This window comes from Anomaloglossus baeobatrachus, chromosome 7 (genome assembly GCF_048569485.1).
Source record: "Anomaloglossus baeobatrachus isolate aAnoBae1 chromosome 7, aAnoBae1.hap1, whole genome shotgun sequence".
Classification (NCBI taxonomy): Eukaryota; Metazoa; Chordata; class Amphibia; order Anura; family Aromobatidae; genus Anomaloglossus; species Anomaloglossus baeobatrachus.
The window spans coordinates 225,857,559-225,883,108 of NC_134359.1; the positions used below are offsets into that span (position 1 = coordinate 225,857,559).

The window sequence follows — 25,550 nt, forward strand, 5'->3', positions numbered from 1 at the left end:
CTACATTTGGGGAACATATCAGAGGACGCTGCCCCAACTTCATTTGCTAGAATGCTGACAGAGTTGGGTTTGGTAGACCTTTGGCGTGTCCAAAACCCCACATCCAAACAGTTTTCCTGCTACTCTAGCTCCCACAACACTATGTCACAGATTGACATGGCTATTGGGAACACACTTATGACCTCATATGTACAAACGGTGGTCTATCTACCTAGAAGCGTATCTGATCACTCACCACTCCATGTTACACTTTCATGGGGAAACCCCCTCACCTTGTCTAGGCCTATCTGGAAACTTAATCCCGTCTGGATTCAGCTCATAGGGGGATCTTTACATGATACTATTTTAGAATATTTTCAACTTAATGAGTGCTCTGCACCATCACATATAGTCTGGGACTCTATGAAAGCCGTAATAAGGGGCATCTATATTAGAGAAATATGCATACGAAAAAACCAAAACAGACGCTACACCCAGAGTCTAATTCAGGAAGTATCTGTTGCGGAGGCTGCGGTGGTGCTCAACCCGAAAGAGGAAACAAAAAACACTCTAGAGAAGGCACAAACATCACTCAAAGAAAATCTCATGACGACGGCGGCAGCAAATAAAGGGAGGGAGTAGGGCACCTACTAGCCACAGTCATTAGGGCGCAGAAAGGATCTTCATATATAAATAGGCTAAAGACGGAGTCGGGTGACCTTGTAACGGAAAGTGAGGATATAGTGAAGGAGATAAAGAGGTATTATATGCGACTATACACATCAGACTGTGACCTCACGGAGGCTGAGATTGAGCAATATTTGGATGCTCTCTCTCTCCCCACACTAGCCGACGACGAAAGGGATTTGTTGGATCGAGACATCCTGTTGGAAGAATTGGAGGAAGCTCTTGGCCAGACACAAAACGAAAAAGCTCCGGGAACGGATGGCCTGCCTGGTGAGTTTTATAAAACTTATGCACCCTTACTGCTACCTAGACTACTGAAAGTATTTGAAGAGGCTGAAAGGCAGAAGGTCCTCCCGCCCTCTATGAGGGAAGCTTTAATAGTCTTAATATTAAAACCCGGAAAAGATCCAGAGATCCCGGACTCGTATCACCCAATCTCTCTACTACCAACAGATGTTAAATTACTGGCCAAGGTGCTTGCCAATAGGATGTCCCGAGTAGAGATGAGCGAACCAGTCGCGATTCGGCTCGAGCTTGGTTCGCCGGACGGAGGCCCCGTTCGAGTTCGGCGAACCGGTTCGGCGAACCACTCGAACCACATAGGAAACAATGGGAGGCAATCACAAACACATAAAAACACATTATAAATGTACACATACAGTTAATAAACATTGCCATAACACTTACCGGTGCCCGCGATGCGCCCTGCACTCTCTTCTTCACAGTAACCAGCAGTGATGCAGGACCTATCGTGACATCAAAATAGCCATGTGACAAGTCACGTGTCTATTATCTCATTGGCTACAAACTGGTCACATGGCTAGACGTCATGTCTTGTCCTAGGTCCTGTCACTGCATCTCTCCAGTACGCGGTGATCGTTTGTGTATCTCCATGTACTTGCGAGATGCTCTAGCACACGGACGAATCCCCGTTCCTGCATGGGGCGCTCTTTACAGAGTCAGCCTACATGCAAGGACTGGCTGTCACAGCCAGTGAATAGTGGCACCGGGAATCACGTGATCAGAGCACCGTTGCTATGGCATCCCGGCTGTGAAGTCACCGCTAACAGCCAGAAGCCTGTGGTCACTCTCACTGAGTGATTTCTGCACGGGGCAGCAGCGTCTTTCTCCCATACTGTGCTGCTCATGTAGCAGAGCTGCATGGGCTGAAGGAGAAAGAAGACAGAAGACCATGGATCGTGGAGGGGTGAGAGGGAGTAATACACATGGAGTCTCTAATGTGTCTGTGTATTTATTTCTATTAAAGTATTTTTTCTCTGTGTGGTGTCTTTTTTTTAACCCTTTATTGGAGATTCTTAATGGCCAGGTCAAACGTGCCTGACATTAAGAATCTCTGGCTTAATACTAGCTAGTAAAACAAAGCTAGTATTAACCCATTATTACCCTGCAAGCCACCCGGCTTCAGGGCTGCTGGAAGAGTTGGATACAGCGCCAGATGATGGCGCTTCTATGAGAGCGCCATTTTCTGGGGCAGCTGCAGACTGCAATTCGCAGCAGAGGCGCCTAGAAACGTCGGGCTAACCTGTGCTGCGGATTCCAATCCCCAGCTGCCTAGTTGTACCTGGCTGGACACAAAAATGGGGTGAAGCTCACGTCGGTTTTTTTTTAATTATTTCATGAAATTCATGAAATAATTAAAAAAAGGGCTTCCCTATATTTTTAGTTCCCAGCCGGGTACAAATAGGCAGCTGGGGGTTGGGGGCAGCCGTACCTGCCTGCTGTACCTGGCTAGAATACAAAAATATGGCAAAGCTCATGTCATTTTTTTTTTTTTTAGTTTTTTGGGAAAAAAAATAAAAAATGCTTCCCTGGATTTTCCATTGCCAGTGAAGGTAACACCAAGCAGTGGGGGTTAGCAGCCAGTAGCTGCTTGGATTACCCTCATCTAGCAATACAAAAAATGCAGCGAGAGCCCATATATATATTTTTTTTTATTATTTATTTAAATAACTAAAAAAAATGGGCTTCCCTGTATTTTGATTGCCTGACATGATAGTGCTGTAAAAATAAATCATTAAAAAAAATGACGTAGCGCTCCGCAGTATTTTTGATTCTCAGCGCAGATAAAGCAGACAGCTACGGGTTGCCACCCCCATCTGCCTGGCGTTACCTTGGCTGGCAATCAAAATACAGGGAAGCCCATTAATTTTTTTTATTTAAAAAAATAGTTTAAAAAAATGACGTGGGGTCCCCCCATTTTTGATAGCCAGCTAAAAGCACACTGCTGTAGCCTGAAAACCACAGCTGGCAGCTTTACTGTGGTTGGGGATCCAAATGTGTAGGTCACCCCAGGCTCATTTTTATAATTATTTTAGAAATAATAATAATTACAAAAATAGTAGGGTCCCCCCCAAATTGGATCACCAGCCAAGGTAAAGCGGACAGCTGTGGTCTGGTATTCTCAGGGTGGGAAGGTCAATAGTTATTGGCACTTCACAGCCTAAAAATGGCAGGCCGCAGGCGCCCCAGAAGTGGCGCATCCACTAGATACGCCAATCCTGGTGCTTCACCCTAGCTCATCCCGTGCCCTGGTGCGGTGGCAAACGGGGTAATAAATGGGGTTGATACTAGCTGTAAGGTCACCTGACATCAAGCCCAGCAGTTTGTGATGTCATGGCGTCTATCAGATACCCGACATCACAAACTGTCAGTACTAACAAAAAAATAGACAAAAAATGTATTTGAAAAAACAGTCCCCAAAACATTCCCTCTTTCACCAATTTATTGTAAGGAAAAAAAATAAGGGGGTCCCACGATGACTCTGGACCATCTAGAATATGGGGGGACACGCTCAGGGAACGTATCCCCCATTCTCTAGGAGTGCAGACCCTCCATTTGAGGAGTGTGGGTGAAATGAATCTGCACCCACTCTCCCCGGGTCCAGAGCAGCAGAGTCCATGTTGTAAGTGTTGCTACCAAAGCTGCAATGCCCTGCTCATGAGGTAAGGGCATGCCTAATCAGGATAACTATTCTACATTTCCAAATATTGGTATTTGCTGATATTATTGCTAATCCACCTACTATATATTGGGGATTGGATCTTGGAGATGGAATACCCCTTTAAGTCCAGTTATTCAGCTGAATGAATACTAAACAACAGAGCTCGCTATTTAGATGTGTTTACTTGTGGCATATAACGGACTCTCATGTTTGGTAGTCGTTCAGCAGGACAACTATAAAATCAAATACCTCCATTTGGAAATGTAGTATAGCTCTCCTGATCAACTATGTTCCTTACCTCAGGAGCAGGGCATTGCAGTAGCTTACAGATGCATGGCTACTGCCACTCACTGTGACTAAAGACAGGAAGCTGAGCTGACAGCCGCTCTGTGCATGCGGCTCGTCTATTGTGAAGCAGGGGGCCACGGGGGATCAACGCTGCACAGGTACCGTGGGACACCGGGGAACACTGGTGGGGTTATAGGGGGTGACCTGGCAGGGCCTGGGGAGGAGTTTTCTGTCGCATGTGTCATGGCACATGCGACAGAAATCAGAGGAGTAGGGTGAATGCTGCCGGCGTGCTGCTGTGAGCGTGGCCATCTTGGATTTCCGGGAGGGGGGCACTTTGGCGACACTGGGGGACCAGAGGGGACCATAGAGGAGATTTATCTCCCATCTGACATGTTTGTTTATGCCAGATGGGAGATAAATAATTTTTTACCGGCGCTGTCATTTATTGTAACCTGATCATCGGTATACGATGTATACCAGTGATCACAAGAGCGGGGACCGGAAAAACCGGCCTCAATCATGATCTCCAGGGTTTCAGCTACCCCATGAAACCCCGGAGATTTTCTGACGCTGGGGGGCGCTATTCACTTATTTCTGCCTGCTGTTTATAAACGGCATATCAGAATAAGGATACATTCACACGACCGATCCGTTTTTGCGGTCCGCAAAAAACGGTCCTTTTTCCACGGGTGCATCCATGTGGCATCCATTTCCGTTCCGTATACGGTCCGTATGTCATCCGTTTGTCATCCGTGCACCTTCCGTTTTTTTTTTGTGCACTGCAAAAAAACTGAAGGAGGGAAAATACAGAAATTTACCCAGGATCCATAGCTTCAACCTACATGAGGCGGTCACATGTTCACTCCAGTGCCATTTTCTACTGCTTTTCACAGCGTAGAGCGCTCTGGTGATTTTCTTGTGCTTGTACACTTCATATCAGTCTTTTCTGTCATTATAATGGCAGAAAGACACATCATGTCCCTCTCTCCTGCATTTTGTAATTTTGCACCCTTTGGTGCCTTTCATGTAGCACTAAGGGGTGCTTAGCCTTGTATTTACCAAAAAAAAAAAAAAAATTTAAAAAAAATGACGTGGGGTTCCCCCTATTTTTGTAGCCAGCTAGGGTAAAGCAGACGGCTGCAGCCTGCAGACCACAGCTCGCAGCTTCAGCTTGGCTGGTAATCCTAAACTGAGGGCATCCCACGCTGTTATTTTAAATTAAATAAATAATTTAAAAAAAAAACACGTGGGGGTCCCCCCAAAATTGGATTACCAGCCAAGGTAAAGCGGACAGCTGGCGTCTGATATTCTCAGACTAGGGAGGTACATGGTTATTGGACTCTCCCCAGCCTAAAAATAGCAGGCCGCCCCAGAAGTGGCGCATCCATTAGATGCGCCAATCCTGGTGCTTCGCCCCAGCTCATCCCGTGCCCTGGTGTGGTGGCAAACGGGGTAATATATGGGGTTAATACCAGATGTGTAATGTCACCTGGCATCAAGCCCTGGGGTTCGTGAGGTCAGGCGTCTATCAAATACCCGACATCACCAACCCAGTCAGTAATAAAAAAAAAACAGACGACAAACACATTTTTATTTGAAAAAACACTCCCCAAAGCATTCCCTCTTTCACCAATTTATTAGAAAGAAAAACAAATCCAGGTCTGCTGTAATCCAAGGGGTTCCCATGACGATCCATACCATAGTCAATGTCCCAGTCAATGAAGAACAGAAGTTTCCCCATTGGCTGGGAGAGCAATGCAGTGACCTGAGCTAACATCAATAGGTCAGCCCAGGTCACTGCAGGGCATGACAAGTGCTGCTGTCAGGAGCGAGGTACATTACCTGCGGTGACGATCTCCTGCACTGCTGACAGCAGAGCTGTCACTGACTTCAGTGACCGCCGCCATCACAGCCAAGTATCGTGGGAGCCTGTGACGTCACCGCTAGTCACAGTCTCGGGTCGGCTGCGAGAGGAGGAGATGTGACAAGCGGCAGCCAAGGAGGACAGTGACAGCGCTGAGGTCGAGAGGGCGGGACTTCATCACCGCAGGTAAGCCGTGCGGGGCCATGTGTGCCGAGTGCGAGGTGGGTGGAGCTAAGTGGGGTAATGTGTGCGGAGAGCGAAGTGGGTGGAGCTAAGCGGGGTAATGTGTGGGGAGTGCCAGGTGGGTGGAGCCAAGTGGGGTAATGTGTGCAGAGTGCCAGGTGGGTGGAGCCAAGCGGGGTAATGTGTGCGGAGTGCCAGTTGGGTGGAGCCAAGCGGGGTAATGTGTGCAGAGTGCCAGGTGGGTGGAGCTAAGTGGGGTAATGTGTGCGGAGTGCCTGGTGGGTGGAGCCAAGCAGGGTAATGTGTGCGGAGTGCCAGTTGGGTGGAGCCAAGCGGGGTAATGTGGTGCAGAGTGCCAGGTGGGTGGAGCCAAGCACTTTGCTTGGATACCCAATATTTATCTTGGTTACCAGCTTACCGCAGGCTGCCAGCGATGGCTCCCTGCACACTGTAGCTGTAAAAAGCCACGCTTTTGCTGATAGAACCGTTCTCGAACGTAACTCGAGCTGCCTAACTTTTCGCAAAAAGCTTGAGTTCTAGTTCGATCTAGAACACCCCCAAAATCACTCGAACCGCGAACTGGAGAACCGCGAACCACGAACCGCGCTCAACTCTAGTCCCGAGTTATCTCATCTATTGTACAGACTGATCAAACAGGATTTATTCCATGTAGAGCCACATCTATGAACCTCAGAAAATAATATTTGGTGATTCAACATAGTTCTGAGAAGCCAGGGGAAAGAGCAACTTTGTCCTTGGACGCCGCTAAGGCGTTCGATAGCCTAGAATGGGGGTATTTGTGGGCTGTACTTCGGAAAATGGGTTTTGGACATAGATTTATAACTTGGGTGAAGCTGCTATACGACTCACCGGTGGCGAAGGTTAGGGTTAATGGCAGGGTCTCTGAGTCTTTTCCTCTTAGAAGAGGTACTAGACAGGGGTGCCCGCTTTCGCCCTTGCAATTTGCTACTGCAGTGGAGCCGTTGGCAGTGGCAATACAAAAGTCCAGGGAGGTAGTGGGATTTAGGTGTGGAGTAATGGAGCAGAAGATATCATTATACGCAGATGACCTACTCTTATATCTAGACAGGGTACATTCCTCGATTTAGCCGGCAATGGATATCATTCGAGAATTTGGGCGGAGGTCTGGCCTTCGAATGAACTGGTCCAAGTCGGCTTTAATCCCGTTAGACCCCCTCCCGATGGATTTCTCAGACTTGCAGATCGCAGTTCTTGTGGTCCTAGAATTTAAATATTTGGGAGTAACTATTAGCCAGATTCCGAAGGATTTCCGGGCTCTGAATCTGGAACCCCTGTTGCAGCGGTTTAGAGCAAAGGTACATACCTGGTGCCGCTTGCCGTTATCAAATATTGGTAGATCTAACTTAATAAAAATGGTAATGATGCCACAACTATTATACCTTATACATAACTCTCCAGTGTGGATATGTAGGGAATTTTTTGCCAAAATTAATATACTATTCCGGGAACTCATCTGGAAGAAAAAACAGGCTAGGATTCGATTGGAAGTGCTACAGGGGGGAAAGGAGGAAGGAGGATTGGCGGTACCAAACCCATATATATATTATGTAGCCTCCCAGATGCAACATCTTAGGGGTTGGGGCAAAGAAGGAGCATATGATACCAGTGGTGATATAGTGAGAGAGAGATCGGTATGGAAATATCCAAGCTGCCGGTTGGATATGGGACAAAGACAGATAAATGGGGCACGATATCCCACGTTAGCTATGATATTCAGGGTATGGGACAGGGGTAAGTCTCTTTTGGGGATAAATGGGCCTACGGAGTTCTGGCCACTGTGGCAGAATCCGGACTTGCCAGAAATTAAAAAATTAGTGGGGTTCAGGGGATGGGAAGACAAAGGGATTCATTTAGTGTCACAAATACTACAAAATAGTACTCTTAAGAGCTTTGAACAATTGAGAACGGAGTTTCACCTCCCGCATGTCTTCTTTTATCAATACTTACAGCTGAGACACGCACTGAACAGACAGAGGAGGACAAACCCGGTGACAGTGACACATAATCAAACATTACATATGTTACTTACATCTGAATCCTCTAAAGGTCTTATCTCAGAATTATACAAAAAATTACTACCTGCCCATTTGGAAGTGCACCCATTGATTGTTAAAAGCAAATGGGAATGGGACGTTGGCCCCTTGACAGAAGACCAGTGGTCCGACATTCTAGAACAGGTCTCTAAGCTGGCGGTCTCTGAGTGCCAAAGGCTGTCTCAAATATATCTTATCCACAGGGTATATAAAACTCCCAGTCTACTATTTAGGATGGGACTTAGATCAAATTCCCAATGTGTTAGGTGTGGACAGGATGATGTCCATTTGATGCATGTTATGTGGGAGTGTGGACATATTAGTGATTTCAGGAAACAAACCCTGGGACTCATAGACCAAATATATCATATCACAATACAACCGTCGCCTCGTCTATGTTTGTTGAGTCTGTGGGAGGGAGGAGTAGACCCGGACTCCCCAACAGCCCTGGGAATAGCCCGTATCCTGTATCAAGCAAGGAAGATACTGGCATACCATTGGTTAGATCCTCTACCACCAACATTACCAGAGCTTAAAAACAAATTAAATAATGTTTTAAGATTAGAAAGGGGAGTTTATTTAAAAAGAAAAACATTGAGAAAGTTTTACAGCATTTGGCGGCCATGGATGAAGTTGCCGGGCCTACCCTCCGGTGCACTGGTTCAGGATGCAATGCTGGACCAGTTACTGTTGTGCGTGCAATGAATGAAATGTGTGGGGAATAAAACTAAAACGAGTGTTTTCCGTGGCGAAGTGGATTTTAAGTGTCGTTGTGGGAGGGGCCGGAAGTGTGTGATTGATGACTGCACGGAGAGAGAGGTAGGAGGGTATGGAACTATAATGTGGAGCGACACGGCTGATGGAGGAGGCTTTTCTGTCAGACTGAGGCATTATTGCATAATTTAAGTTTTGTTTATCTGTGGAGCCATGCGGTTTGTAGGCTCATTTTCTACAATATGACTGCGATTTGAAAACCTTATTACTAGTTTTATATATATATACAGAGGAAGAACTTGATTTACATACAACATGTGCTTATTTGATGTATCCTGTTATTAGCCATATGAGAAGTGATATTCTCTCTGTATTGATTTCTAACTGTTTAATAAAAAAGATCTGATTTAAAAAAGATCTGTATGCCTCCAGCCCCCTCCCACCAGATCTGTATCCCCCAGCCCCCCCTCACCAGATCTGTATGCCCCAGCCCTCTCCTCACCACACCAGAGCTATATGCCTCCAGCCACCCCCCCTCACCAGATCTGTATGCCCCCAGCCCCCTCCCACCAGATCTGTATGCCCCCATCCCCCTCCCACCAGATCCGTATGCCCCCAGCCCCCCCATCAGAGCTGTATGTGCCCCCAGAGCTGTGTAAGCCCCAACACCAGAGCTATATGCCCCTTAGTAATATCTATGCTACCAGTAATTTGTATGCCCCAAAGTAAAGTGTATTTCCCCCAGTAATGCGTATATCCATTAGTAATGTGTATGCCCCTCAGTGAAAAACACAGACGTTCTTCACTGACGTGTTAAACACGCATATGTCCCTTCATACTCCGTGATTCACGGCACACAGTGGTTGCCCATGTGCAATCCGTGATCCGTACATCCGTTATTGCACATGGACATATACTCACCTGCCCCCGCTCCTGCTCTCAGTGGTGCTGAAGAGTCCCGTGATTCAGCATCCAGCCACGCTCTCTCACCTCTGCTGCTACTTCCGGGCCACCTCTGGCTGCATAAATGAATATGCATGCCATAATGAACCAGGCAGGTAGAAGCAGAGAGCAGCTGCCGAACTCAGCATCGCTGGAGAAGAGTGAGTTGAAAAAGTGTTTTATTTTCAATGTCCATATTTTTCTGGTACGTGTTTCACGGATCAAACCATAGTGTGGTCCGTGGGATATCAGTGATGCCAGAAGAAAAACTGACATGTTTCTGTGCGGCAATCACAGATACGCATATACACCGCATGAAGACACGGTCAGTAAAAAATCACTGATGTTTGTGCAGACCCATTGATTATAATGGGTCTGCATAGGTCAGTGATTCTGGTACGTATAAAAACTAGCACATACATACCAGAATCACTGACATCTGAAACAGGCCTAATATGTATGCCCCCTCAAGTACTGTCTATGCCCCAAGACCCTCCTGTGATGTTTATACTATAACCCCAGCCCCTTCTGTGCTGTATATACTGTAGCCCACAACCCCTGCTGTACTGTATATACTGTAGCCCCCAGCCCCTCCTGTGATGTATATACTGTAGCCCCCAGCCCCTCCTGTGATGTATATACTGTAGCCCCCAGCCCCTCCTGTGCTGTATATACTGTAGCCCCCAGCCCCTCCTGTTCTGTATATACTGTAGCCCCCAGCCCCTCCTGTGATATATACTGTATATATACAGTGTATATATATATATATATATATATATATATATATATATATATATATATATTAGTATATAAAACCCCCATCCTCCCTTGTGATACATACACAGCGGTGTCAGTGTGCACTGTGCGCGGCTAGGGCTGTTAAAGTGATGCCAAGTGATCACATGCCGAGGAGGAGCTGGACAGAGACAAGCGAGGTAGGTGAGTGCGGCTGCTGCCGGCTTCCCCATATTATTACCTCCAATGTGAGTATATGTATGATGTATATATCTATGTATGTCAGTGTAGATGACTGTGTATAGAATTGTTTATTTATATGTATTTTAGGGAATTTGTCTTCAAATATGTACCGTATATGTGCGTATGCCTGTACCCACGATCAGGACTCACTGTGTCCTGGAGGAAGTGGGTCCTGACCTGCGGGGCTGCACGTCTCCTCCGCAGGAGAACGCAGCTGCCTGTGCCCATGATCAGGACTCGCTGTGTCCTGGAGGCAGCGGGTCCTGAGCTGCGGGGCTGCACGTCTCCTCCGCAGGAGACCACAGCTACCTGTGCCCACGATCAGGGTTCAGTGCGCTGCAGTCTCCTGCTGTGTTCTCCCTACGGAGGACGCATGCAACTGCAGCAAACAATTGACATGCTGCAGTCTGGAAAGACGCTCCGCAGGTCAGTGTTTGCTGCAGAAAAAACAAGCACAGTGATTTCTAGAAATCCCTCCACTGTGCTTGTACTGTACAATGCATAGTTTTGGACACAGCAAAAACACGCTACATCCAAAATGCTGCAGACACTGATCGTGGGCACGCAGCCTTAAACAATATGATCAGCAGTGCTGAAAAGGATTGGATGTGGGCGTGACTGATTGCAAAATGGGTGTGGTTAGGGGTGTGTCCTAAAATTGCCGCGGCACGCGTAGACTTTGTCCCTCTTTCTCATCTTTAAATGTTGGGAGGTATGTACTAATATATATATATATATATATATATACACACATATATATATATATATATATATACACACACACACACACACATATACATATATATATATATATATATATATATATATATATATACATACACACACATATATAGTTATTGTGTAAAACATAGAAATATGTGTGTACATTACTAAAAAGTTCCAATACTGTACATCTCATGGCAGACATCGGCTGCAGGAGCAGGGTCTACACCATGATGGCGGCCGCAGGAGACACCTACATTTCCTGCGCTGCTCGCTCTAGTGGCCGGAGTCCTGCTCCGTACAGCGCGGGTGTTTGGATCTGCGGCCGGTGACACATGGCGGCGGGAGCACAGTTCAGCTCTCCCCCGGTGAAGATGCTGGCAGCACGGCTGAAGCAGTGTAAGAAGCGGCCGGGGTCGCCGCCGTCCTTCTGGCTGCAGCAGGCTGCTGGTGGCGGGGAGCTGGATGTCAGCGTGGTGTGGATGCAGGGCAGTGTGATCCAGGTGCGGCCGGAGCGGGGCACCACACTGCGCCTGACCGATGACAGCCATACCTTCACTGTATGTGCGGCTGATAGGGCGCCCAAGGGGAAGCCGTGCCTGGAGCAAGGTATGCCGGCCTGGGGTGTGGGCCGCCATGTGCCCCGACCCTCTGATGTATGGGGTCTGCCTGTGCTCGGCGCTGAAGTCCGGTTCTGCTGCCCATCCCGTGCACATATTGCAGGCGGATCATCCACACGTACTCTGCCGCCCGCCGTGGTTACATCCTGATGAGGGACCGACCCCCCACCCCCCCTCCCTAATATTCATGGCCTGTCCTAAAGACAGTATATAGTATTCAATATAGTAGCGAAAAACCCCATAGAGGGTATTTGCATGCTGATTTTTTTGAGATTTGGGAGTGAAAACTGAGTGGGTACTCTCCAAATCCTCAACAACTTGGAAGATCTGCTCAGATATCCAAAAGACTCCATGTGCAACTCCCCTAATAAACAACTCTTAAAGGGAACCTGTCACCACCTTTTTGGCTATAAGCTGCGGCCACCACCACCGGGCTCTTATATACAGCATTCTAACAAGCTGTATATAAGAGCCCAGGCCGGGGGTATAATATAAAAAACATTTTATAATACTTGCCTAACAGTTGCTGCGGTGGGCTTTATGGGCGTGCCCGGTGCCGGCGCCGCGTCTTTCGACCATTTTTGTCCTCTTTCTGAATCCGGCGTGCATGACGCGTCCTACGTCACACACTCGCCAGTCCTGCGCAGGCGCACTACAATACTTTCATCTGCCCTGCCCAAGACCTGAATGCCGGCGATTGTGGATGGCGTCCTGCACCACGGCTAGAGAAGGAGAACAAAGATGGCCAAAAGAGGCGGCGCCGGCACCAGACAACGGAGACGCCCATATGGCCAAACGCGCGACCGTTAGGTAAGTATTATAAAGTGTTTATGTTCTCACAGCGGCCTGGGCTCTTATATACAGCATGTTAGACTGCTGTATACAAGAGCTCGGAGGTGGTGGCCGCAGCTAATAGGCCAAAAAAGTGGTGACAGGTTCCCTTTTAAAGTCATCCTGTCGGGTCCCCTCTGCCATCTAACCCAACAGCATTCACGTGTGTATTACAAAATCCCCCGCCTAATCAGCCCTGTATAATGCTAAAATCAATGTTTAAAAAAATAACTTTCATACCTCTCTGTCCCTGTGCTAATAAGGGCTTTGACTAGTCAATGGGGCGTTGCTTCCCCAGACTAGTCGGCCTTCTTTCCATGGTATCACACACCTGGGGGTGTGATAACATGACTTGCACAAGCCGATGTCATGGCAGCTCCTGGAAATATTGTGCATGTATGTGGCTCATTTCAGCAGTGTCAGTGCGCCTCAGAAGCTGTGTACACTTCCCAGCTTCAGAAAGGCCCATGATCGGAAGCTGTTCTTCCAGTCATGTGCAGTGCGTCTCTCTGAAGCCAGGACATGTACACCTGACTTCTGAGGCGCACTGACACTGCCTAATTGAGCCCTGCGCATGCGTAAGATTTCCAGGAGCTGCCATAACACCGCAAGTCATGTTATCACACCCACAGGGCCGACTAGTCTGGGGCAAACAATGCTTTTGTGACAAGTTAAAGCCCTAATCAGCATAGGGACAGCAAATGTTCTAAACGCCTTTTTAAGCATTGATTTTAGAAAATAGCTGATTCCGCGGGAAATGTCGTACATGTGAATGTGGCCGGGTTGGAGGGCAGAGGGGACCCAATAGGGTCCCTTTAAAGGCAATCTATTACCCCCAATTTTTTAAGCCCAGCTCTTGGAAGGACAAGTTCAGTTATACCTCTACATGGCCAGCCGATCCTTTGTTATTGAGAGATCAGTGTTTAAGTTGATATGCAAATGAGACTGAAGAGCTCTGGTAGATCTGAAGCCTCTGTCACTCCAGCTCTATTCCCCGCCCAGCGCTGCCTCTTGCTTGCCTGAAGTAACAGAGCATAGAGGCTGTCACTCAGGCAGGAAGAAGTGGTGCTAGGTGTGGAATAGAGCTGGAGTGACGGAGGCTTCAGATCTACCAGAGCTCTTCAGTCTCATTTGCATATATGTTGAAACGCTGATTTCTTTTCTTTTTTTAAATATTTGGTTCCAGACATGTTGCCCTCTTTATCTTGCATCATCTAGTGCTGCTCTTTGTTTTTTGGGTTGTTTTTTTTTAGCAAGGGGGCGTGGCTCACAAGGTAATAATGCAGAGCAGCCTAAAGCCACGCCCCCTTGTATAATCATAAAAATGAGCACTAAAGTCCCATATCTCTGGAGCCATATGATGGATTTAAAAAATACGGAAGAATGCGAGAGACAAAACTTTGGTGATTGATCAGCTATAGTCAGACTGATCACTCATGTTATTTCTTCACAAAAATAGAGCAATAGAACAATTGACGTTAGTAGTATTGCCTCAGTTTTTGGTCTTTTCATGCGTGGACTGGGTTCATTCCAAAATGCAAACCTCTGACATGTGAGTAGCTCCAGAAATTAAATTCCTCAGTGCGCGGTCAGTAAAAACGCTGACGTCACATGTACAACAAAAACCGTAGTGTGAATGACGCCTGCGGCAATGGAATAAATACATATAATAAAGTATCTGCGTCCCCTGTGTTCAGATAAGCGTGCACTCAGGACCCAAATACTATGGAGCCAACAGTCTGTCCCATGCGGGTGCCTTCTGCTCGGGCAGATTACTCAGTAATTGTCCTCAGAATACTTAACCTGAAGCCAGATTTGATTTTAAAGTAGTTTTGTATTATTTTTTTATGGGGCTGAGAACTTGCAGGCAGGTTACTTGCTAACTACCTGCCTGTTCAGCTCGGCGTCGGTCTCTGCGGTCAGAGCAGTCATGGACTGCTCCTGCCGGTGATTCTGCGGCTTTATTTAGGCTCAGGTTGTCAGAGCAGCTCCTTTTCTTCCACTGCTCTGTGGATGGGGCGTCATTGCCATGGTCATGCTGATTGACAGCTAGCTTCCTGCAGTAGGGATGTCAGTCAGCAAAATGGCGGCAGCCACACCCCATGAACAGAGCAGAGAAGAAGCTGCCCTTATGACACAACGTCAGTGAAAGCTGCAGAATCACCGACACGAGCGGTTTTTTTTTTGTTTTTTTTTTTTACTGCTGTGAGCCACAGGGATCCACGCCGAGCAGAACAGGCAGGTAGTTGGCAGGTAACCTGCCTGTAAGTTCTTGACCCCATATGGCAAAAAAAAGTCCAAGATAAGCCCTTTAAATGCCTGATGCCAGCGGTCTCTACTGATGTTCCCATTATTGGCTGATCAGATTGGATTTATATTACCGTATTTTTCGCTTTATAAGATGCACTTTTCCTCCCAAAAATTTGGGAGGTGTGTCTTATATAGCGGTACCTGGGGGGGGTCCTGTCTGAGGCGGCCAGGTGCCTGTGGCTGCATGCAAGCGGCCGGGTACCTGTGCTTGCGTGCAGTGGCAGCCGGGTACCCGTGGCTGTGTGCGGGCGGCAGCCGGGTGCTGTGTGCGGGCGGCAGCCGGGTGCTGTGTGCGGGCGGCAGCCGGGTGCTGTGTGCGGGCGGCAGCCGGCTGCCGCCCTCACACAGGCACCCAGGTGCCGCCCGCACACAGCACCCGGCTGCCGCCCGCACACAGCCACGGGTACCCGGCTGCCACCGCACGCAAGCACAGGTACCCGGCCACTTGCACGCAGGTTGGGCGGGCAGCCTGCTGGCTGCCACTCTGTGCGTGCGGGGCGGGCGGCTGTGCAGCAAGTTACCAGTTGTCCGCGGTCCCACTTTCAAATGATGGCGCCGGTGGAGCTCTTGGATGAGAGCTCCATCTGCGCATGCGTCGCTCCGGGCGCCATTACTTGAAACGGGACCGCGGACACACTGGGAAAACACCGCATCCGTCTGCTCCACCACTGAGCAGTCGCCGCCGCTGCCACCACTGAGCAGTCGCCGCCGCTGCCACCACTGAACCGGGACCGCGGACACTCACTGCACCGGCCTGCTGCACAGCTCACCCGCCGCCGCTGCTGCCGCCACCACGGACCCCACGGCTCCTGCCACCATGGACACCACCGCGCCTGCAACCACGGACGCCACGGCACCTGCAACCACGGACCACGCTGCCACTGACCCGCCGTGCCTCCTGTGACCCCCGCTTCCCCACCACTGATGCCCCCCTCCGGTAAGAGAACACCGGAATATAAGACTGACCCCATTTTTCTTTTTTTTACCTTTTTTTTATGTCTACATTTGGGGTGCGTCTTATAAAGCGAAAAATACGGTAAGTTGCAGCCTGTGATGCAGCGTTCCTACTGTCCTCCTTCAAGATCAATGATTATAGACCCCACGTAATGTCCCACGTGCCCCCTAAGAAGCTTCACATATACACAGGTCATGCTGGTAGCCTCTTCCTCCAGGCGTATCTTCAGGACTGTCGTGTAAGAAAGGAGGCAGCGACTTACTGAAAACTAGAAGCCAGATGGAAAGTCCCTGATATGGCACCTGGAGAAAATACCTGATTTTTCAGTAGCATTGTTCTCTACGGTTACTTCAAAGAAAGTGTTTACCATGAATCATCTACCATTATGATGTTTACCAGTAATGAGGGCATAGGGTGAGGGTCAACCATTCTTTATAAATTTCTGTACAGCCCATAAATATAGAGAACTTCAGGCCAAGACTATATAGTTTAATGAGGTTTGGGGTTCACAATCTAAATTCCCTCTCTGTAGGTCTTTGGAGTGTGGGAGGAACTTGGAGAACCTGGAGGTAACCCACACAAACATGGGGAGAACATACAAACTCCTGGCAGATGTTGTCCCTGCTGGGATTTGACCCCAGTGCTGCAAAACAATAGCGCTAACCACTGAGCCATCATGATGCCCACAAATAAAGATTAATTTGTGTTCCCCAGATCACAAGGTTAGATCCCGAATTTTCTTATTAGACATGTAGGCCATATAAAAAAAGATTTTCCCCTTATGTTTTTATTTTTTATCAGCAGTAAATATGAATATAAACCTCTTCCATTTTAACGCCTGTTCACACTTGGGTCATGGCAACTAGTGTTTCTCTTTCCACGACCGATCATTTATGATCCATTTTATAGACTTCCCTCACCTATAGGGGTTGTGTGGCGGGGTGCTGACCATGTGCATGATAACAAGAGCGGGAAAGTCTCTGTGTGATATATTGGTAATGAGAAAAAAGAAGGTGGTAATCTGGCACCCGTTAGCATTGAAAGGTATTTTATTTCCGGACATTTATTAAGGACAGATATGGCCGCCTTACGCGTTTCAAATTCACAAGACTTCTTAGTAATGGACCTCGTGACTGATCTCTTGAGAGTTTGAAACGCATAAGCCGGTCTCATGGGTCCTTAGGTCTTTTATATTCACATTCGTATGAAAATTGAAATAAAATTATACCTTTATTTCTTACTGGTGCTGGATTACCACCTTCTATTTCTCACTTCAACATATCTCAACCATCTGGAAGTCTACCGAGAATCGGGAATACTAATGATCGGTGGTGATCTAAAATGACATGCTGCGGGTTTGTAATAACACTTTGATGGTTCAAATCCGCGAGGAAAACGTAAGCAGCGTTTGCATGAGATTTTAAAAATATTCGCTTGTAACTTCTTGGTTTTCACTTTCTGTTTCTTGTTAGCTATAAACCATATGTTGACCTTGCGAAGTTGTCTGGAAACCATAATTTCTATTCCTTATATACTGTTTACACGCTATTATAGGAACAGGAGACAATTCCTGGAAGGCGTATGGTTTACATTGTGCATATTTATTCTGTACGTCATCAGCCGTGTCCCTGCCTTAGCCCATATCTTTCCCCACAGTTAACAGCTGATTTAGTTGTCCATGTGCATCTGACAGCCACAGGTAGATCCAAGATCCGCCCCAGTGGTTAACCAGTTAAATCCCACTGTCAATCTCTGACTGTTATTTAGGCTGGTTTCAGACGTCCGTGTTTTAGGTACATGTGACATCCGGTTTTAACAGATTGGGTTAGTGGATGATATACCAAGTTCATTAACGGGGAAAAATGGCCTAGACATGACCTGGATGACATACCAGGGTTAGTAACTGGGTAAAATGGCCCAGTCATAAACTGGATGACATACCATGGTAAAGGTTGCGTGGTCTGAAGCACCTTCTCACAGTTTTTGTGGCTAGTTGAGTGCTGTCAAGCAATGCACAGGACAATGGAGAAATCTCTATTCCTATTGACACAACTTTAAAAAAATAAAATTGTAGAGTTGACTGATACTTGCTCACTGTCTCAGAACGTTAGATGTACATTGTTTGTTTCTGGATTAGACTGACGTGTTGGTTTCTCTTCCTTTTCCCAGGAAAGTATGTGATGGTGATGGGCTCCGTCTTGTCCTGCAGCCCTGAGCCCATTCTTCGTGCGGTGAAGATTAGTGACCTGTCGGACAATCCTGTACTTCGCACTATGTGGAAATATGAAGTGGAGGATCTACATAAGAATATCAAATACAGCTAGCGTATCTTATCCACCAGTGCGCCTGCCGTAGACATTTACTGGATTACTTCACAATGATTAGTTTTCAGACCAATATGGTAGTAAACGTGGCCTTCTGTCCATTTGGGGGGGAAATATAGTATGATGTGATTTTCTTTGTCATCGTGATGGACATCATGTAATTATTGTAAATAACGTGTAAACTATATATATATAATGTTTTGTAAACCATGAATTAAACACAATGTAACTCCGTGTAGTTTTGCTGCCTGTGATCTGAGCCTGGTGATTGGCATTGAAGACATGGTCATGGTTGTACATGGTTGTACCCTTGTAAGCAATGATCAGAGGGTGGGTTGTACCTTATGGATATATTAAAAAAAAAAAACATTTCTATGCCATTTATACTGCACAGTGTAGGCTGCAAAATTGAAGGCCAAAAAACAATGTGGTAGGTGCTAGGTTCCCCCTCCCCATATAATATGAACTGCAAATTCAACTTCTTCAGAAAGAAACAAGCCCTCAGTGCCACAGAGATGGAAAAATAAGAAACTTAAGACCATCCAAATACAAGAGGAAAAAAATGTCTACATGTTAAAGGCCCATTAGCATATTACTGTCCATTTTCTGTCTTCAGTTGTATATAGCCGGTCACACGTTAACTCTGTTCCATGTTTCAACTTTTTTTTAATACATTGACTATGTAATAAAAACTTTTGAGTTAGTTTTTCAATAAAAAAAAGACAACCATATTTTTTTAATATGTATAGACAACTAAAAGAGGTCGACTTGCCTTTGGCTGTTGGGCTCACATAAAACTGGCCATTTTTGCGTGAGACGTATATCCATTTTTACATGTTTTTCATAGCATGTCTATATTCATTGTTGCACATATCTTAGCACTACAAAGTGCAACTGTCTCCTTTTTGTTTCTATGTTCCATGTTCAGTTTGCACCTGTTCACATTAGAAAGGTAGAATGTGCCATCAGTCTTTTTTTATTATAGTAAATTAGTTATGCAGGAAGGGCAAACGCAACTTTTTTTTACCTCATTATAAAAATACTAATTTTGCCATCACCTGAGATGTGTATACGTCTGCATATCACATCCCATCAAAACTTCCCTTTTAGGCCATGTACCAAAGATGAGTTTTTAATGCGTTTTTTTTGTTGTTGCATTAAAATTGCAGCGTCTTCCAGTTCCAACAATCTGGATGGGATTCAAATCTTACGTCCACTATGCATCTTTTTTTTTTTTACTCTGCATAGTTTTCTCTTGCAAGTACGCTGAGTTTTCTGTGCTGATTTTCCTCATAAATAACCTGCAGGTAAAAAGCGCACATGTGTTTTTAGTGCATTTCTGCTGCAGAAACACATAATAAAAACACAATCCACACGCAAGTATATCAATAAAGTGTTGTCATAGCCAAATACCAGAACATATCACAAACAAAGCAGTTATATTTTAAAAAAAAAAAAACAGATTACGTCTTTTTAATGTCAAAAACACAAAAAATGCAAGTAACTAATTTACATAATAGGTGCAAAATTGTTGTAGAAATTCTACAACATCAAAAATGCATCAAAAACTCATTTTTGGAATGTAGAAACGTACTTTAACAACTACAAAAATGTTTTTTCTTAGTGATTTTTTTTCTTACATTTCAGAACTTGCACCACAAGCATGTCTCTGTAAGGCTGCTTTCACACTACGTTTTTTTAACATTCGTCATTAACGTTTTTTTTAACACAAAAACGGATCCAGTGCAAATGCGTTTTCATTTCAATGCATTTGCAATGGACTTGCGTCAACATGCGTTCACCTGCGTTTGCGTGCGTTAGGGTGGATCCAGTGACTTGCAGTTTTTTAACTTATTTCAAAAACGCTACTTGTAGCGTTTTTGAGCTGCGTCCAAATACTGCAAATTGCTGGATCCTGACTAAACAGCATGCACACGCATGTGAACGCTGGCATGCTGATAGACAGGATCCTGCTTGCTCTACTGAGCATGCCCAGAAACCAGCCTCGGGTGATCAGTCCCTCTCTCCCACTCCCTCTCTCTCCACCTCCCTCCCTCTCTCCCTTCCTCCCTCTCTCTCTCCACCTCCCTCTCTCTCCACTCTCCCCTGCCTGAGAGCGGAGGACGCTCGTAACCAAGGTAAACATCGGGTAACCGCGGTCTTAGTTACCCGATGTTTACGTTGGTAACATGTGCAGGGAGCCGGCTCCTAGCAGCCGCAGACGCTCGTAACCAATGTAAATATCGCGTATCCAAGCAAGTTACCCGATGCTTACCTTGGTTACGAGCCTCCACAGCTGTCAGATGCCGGCTCCCAGTCTGTCACGTTCAATTCCCCTCACTCCCGATCACATGACTCCAATGCCCGCCCATAAACTTAAAGTGACAGGATCCTGCAAAATAACACATGCGTTTGCATGCGTTTTTTTGCTGTAAAAGCAGGATCTGCTTTTGCTGCAAAAAAACGGTCATGACGCATGTTAAAAAAACGTAGTGTGAAAGCAGCCTAACTTGACAACTCCTCGAAAACTAAGTGCTTGCATCCAAAGCTGCCCTCTCCTACAACCTCCAAAGAAAAAAAATCTGAAAGCATTCAGTATAGCTCTATAAATAACTTTTTAAAGGGAACCTGTCACCAGGTTTTTCCATTATGAGCTGCGGCCAACACTAGTGAGCCCTTATATAAAACATTCCAGAATACTGTATATAAGACCGCACTATATAACATTAAAAACACCTTTATAATAATCACCTATGGGGCAGTCCGGTTTGATGAGTGTTGCTGCCCTCGGTTCGGCGCCTCCTCTATCTTGTCTGATTGCCGTTCACCTTCTGAGGCCCGTGTGGATGACAGGTTTTACGTCATCACAAGCCAGCATTGTGGTCCTGCGCAGGCGCACTTTTATCTGCTTTCAGCAGGGCAGATCAAAGTATTGTGTGCATTCCGGGCCGGTCTTTGACCATTCCTTGCCCTCTGCTCATTACAGTACTTTGATCTGCTCTCAGCAGGGCATATTAAAGTGCGACTGCGCAGGAGCGCAATGCCAGCCTGTGTGGATGATGTATAGTGAAGGAAATAATTATTTTATCCCTTGCTGGTTTTGTAAGATATGAGCAGTCTATAATTTTAAGGGTAGGTTAATTTTAACAGTGAGAGCTAGAATATCAAAAATAAAATCCAGAAAATCACATTGTATAAATTAATGTGCATTTTTGCAGAGAGAAATAAGTATTTGATCCCCTACCAACCATTAAGAGTTCTGGCTCCTACAGACACTTAGACGCTCCTAATCAACTCGTTACCTGCATTAAAGACAGCTGTCTTAAACTGTCACTTGTATATAAGACTCCTGCCCACACACTCAGTCAGTCAGACTCTAAACTCTACATGGGCAAGACCAAAGAAATTTCTAAGGATGTCAGGGACAAGATCCTAGACTTTCACAAGGCTGGAATGGGCTACAAAACCATAAGTAAGACGCTGGGTGAGAAGGAGACAACTGTTGGTGCAATACTAAGAAAATGGAAGAAATACAAAATGAGCGTCAATCGACATCAATTTGGGGCTCCATTCAAAGTCTCACCTTGTGGGGTATCCAAGATCATCAGGAAGGTGGGAGATCAGCCTAAACCTACATGGGGGAACTTGTTAATGATCTCAAGGCAGCTGGGACCACTGTCACCAAGAAAACCATTGGTAACACATTATGTCGTAATGGCTTAAAATCCTGCAGTTGCCGCAAAGTCCCACTGCTCTAGAAGGCACATGTGCAGGCCCGTCTGAAGTTTGCTAATGAACACCTGCATGATTTTGAGAGTCATTGGGAAAAGATGCTGTAGTCAGATGAGACAAAAATTTAGTCCTTTGGCCTTAACTCAACTCTGTGCTTGGAGGAAGAGAAATGCTGCCTATGACCCAAAGAACACCATCCCCACTGTCAAGCATAGAGGTGGAAACATGTTTTGGGGGTGTCTCTCTGCTAAGGGCACACGACTACTTCACCGCATCAATGGGACAATGGATGGAGACATGTACCGAAAAATCCTGAGTGACAACCTCCTTTCCTCCACCCCAGTCTCCAACAGCCATTCCCCAATGATGCGACCTCGATGACCTGGAGCATTGTTATCCATGAAGATGAAATTAGGCCTGTGTTGTTCATGCAGATGCACAATGACTGGATTAATTATGGTATTCCACTAGTAGGGGCTTCTCACTGCACCAATCACAGTGTAAGTCAGTTCTGTATTGACTAGACTCACCTGCCCACAATGTAACACCACCACCACCAAAGGCTCGTCTAGTGACAACAGTGGCTGTTGATACATAATGCTCTCCATGACATCTCCAATATCATTGGCAGTCATCATTTTTGCTCAGTGTGAATCGACTTTCATCAGTGAACACTGAGGCCTACTAGTCCCTCATTCAAGAAATTGATGATGCCTGTACCTGGTGGTGTGGTCAGGGACCTTTGGAGGCTGTCTAGCATGCAGACCTCTCTAATATAAAGGGTTATGAATAGTCTGATGGGACACTTGGGTGCCTCTTTCCTTAAATGTGCCTGGAGTGGTGTGGCATTCACCATCTGGTTCCGAAGGGCATTGTTCACAATGAAGCGGTCATCAGTGTGGGATTTGACCAAAGGACAGCCACTATTATGTCTTTCTGTGACTCTTCCAGTTTCTCTGTATCTGTGTTGCAACTTGTTGTCGTCTTGGTCTCATGATGTCAAAATGTGAACAGCCTTATGAGGAGGACTATTTAAATAACAATTCTAACTGAACCCCAAAATGTATTGGCGATTCATGGATCATGCCTATTGTGAATTTTGCTGTCAAGCTCCTTGTGAGAGAACACCAAGTTGTGCAAAAAATGCTGAAACATTGCACAGTTGGATATATGCATTCAAAAGTTAAGTGAAGGTCACATGAAAAGGAAATATCCCTACTAGTGATGAGCGAGCATGCTTGTCACTACTCGGTACTCGCACGAGTATCGCTGTACTCGGGCTGCTCGGCGGGGACCGAGTAATCTCGCGATACTCGTGCTGTACTCGTGGTCTTCATTTCTGCATGTTGGCGCTCTTTTGAGAGCCAGCCCTCATGCAGGGATTGGCTGGCAGACCACTGCAATGCCACAGCCCTGTTAGTTGTGGAATTGCAGTGATTGGCCGGCCTGCACAGCGTGACCGAGCCTTTATATCGGCCGGCGCGCTGTGCTCTGCTCACAACTATCCAGACAGTCAGTGCAGGGAGAGTGTCGCTGATTCAGGGAAAGCTTTGCGGCCCTTTATAGTTAGTTCCGGAGCAGGGCTGCAAACAGTGTGACCAGAAGTCCTTCTCTGGACTATTCTAGTTGTATACAGGCAGGCAGGGTATAGCCAGGTCGGAGTACAGTAGCAGAGTCCTTCTCAGGACTATTGTTGCTATATACAGGCAGGGTATAGCCAGGTCGGAATACAGGCTAGTGACCAGAAGAGTCCTTGTTAGGACTATTGTAGCAGTATACAGGCAGGCAGGCAGGCAGGCAGGGTATATAGCCATTCCTAGTGGTGACCGTATACCAGCCTTCATCATATCTGGGGCTGGTGTACACAGTGTAAAACAGTCCAGATAGTGTCAGACTTCTCAGTAATTGTCGCTCCTAAAAACCAGTTAGGTTCTTATTGCGTCCGTGCTTGCATTTAAAAACAGCACGTGTGTGGCAGTCAGTGGCAGCGTACAGGTGCGCGTTTTGCACAAACTATTATATAACGCACAAGTCTAGTGTATAATACACGTCAGTCAGCAGTGTCTGATAGTGTCAGACTTCTCAGTAATTGTCGCTCCTAAAAACCAGTTAGGTTCTTATTGCGTCCGTGCTTGCATTTAAAAACAGCACGTGTGTGGCAGTCAGTGGCAGCGTACAGGTGCGCGTTTTGCACAAACTATTATATAACGCACAAGTCTAGTGTATAATACACGTCAGTCAGCAGTGTCTGATAGTGTCAGACTTCTCAGTAATTGTCGCTCCTAAAAACCAGTTAGGTTCTTATTGCGTCCGTGCTTGCATTTAAAAACAGCACGTGTGTGGCAGTCGGTGGCAGGGTACAGGTGCGCGTTTTGCACAAACTATTATATAACGCACAAGTCTAGTGTATAATAATACACGTCAGTCAGCAGTGTCTGATAGTGTCAGACTTCTCAGTAATTGTCGCTCCTAAAAACCAGTTAGGTTCTTATTGCGTCCGTGCTTGCATTTAAAAACAGCACGTGTGTGGCAGTCAGTGGCAGCGTACAGGTGCGCGTTTTGCACAAACTATTATATAACGCACAAGTCTAGTGTATAATACACGTCAGTCAGCAGTGTCTGATAGTGTCAGACTTCTCAGTAATTGTCGCTCCTAAAAACCAGTTAGGTTCTTATTGCGTCCGTGCTTGCATTTAAAAACAGCACGTGTGTGGCAGTCGGTGGCAGCGTACAGGTGCGCGTTTTGCACAAACTATTATATAACGCACAAGTCTAGTGTATAATACACGTCAGTCAGCAGTGTCTGATAGTGTCAGACTTCTCAGTAATTGTCGCTCCTAAAAACCAGTTAGGTTCTTATTGCGTCCGTGCTTGCATTTAAAAACAGCACGTGTGTGGCAGTCAGTGGCAGCGTACAGGTGCGCGTTTTGCACAAACTATTATATAACGCACAAGTCTAGTGTATAATACACGTCAGTCAGCAGTGTCTGATAGTGTCAGACTTCTCAGTAATTGTCGCTCCTAAAAACCAGTTAGGTTCTTATTGCGTCCGTGCTTGCATTTAAAAACAGCACGTGTGTGGCAGTCAGTGGCAGCGTACAGGTGCGCGTTTTGCACAAACTATTATATAACGCACAAGTCTAGTGTATAATACACGTCAGTCAGCAGTGTCTGATAGTGTCAGACTTCTCAGTAATTGTCGCTCCTAAAAACCAGTTAGGTTCTTATTGCGTCCGTGCTTGCATTTAAAAACAGCACGTGTGTGGCAGTCGGTGGCAGGGTACAGGTGCGCGTTTTGCACAAACTATTATATAACGCACAAGTCTAGTGTATAATACACGTCAGTCAGCAGTGTCTGATAGTGTCAGACTTCTCAGTAA

At 46.3% G+C, this 25,550-nt stretch overlaps 1 protein-coding gene across 1 annotated transcript; it reads left to right on the forward strand.

Moving 5' to 3' along the window:
* Positions 1-11,667: 11,667 nt before the first annotated feature.
* On the forward strand, positions 11,668-19,067 carry RMI2 (RecQ mediated genome instability 2). The gene is made up of 2 exons (XM_075319109.1): positions 11,668-12,007; positions 18,284-19,067. The coding sequence occupies exons 1-2, from the start codon at positions 11,734-11,736 to the stop codon at positions 18,436-18,438; spliced, it is 429 nt and encodes a 142-aa protein (XP_075175224.1). The 5' UTR covers positions 11,668-11,733; the 3' UTR covers positions 18,439-19,067.
* Positions 19,068-25,550: the final 6,483 nt, after the last annotated feature.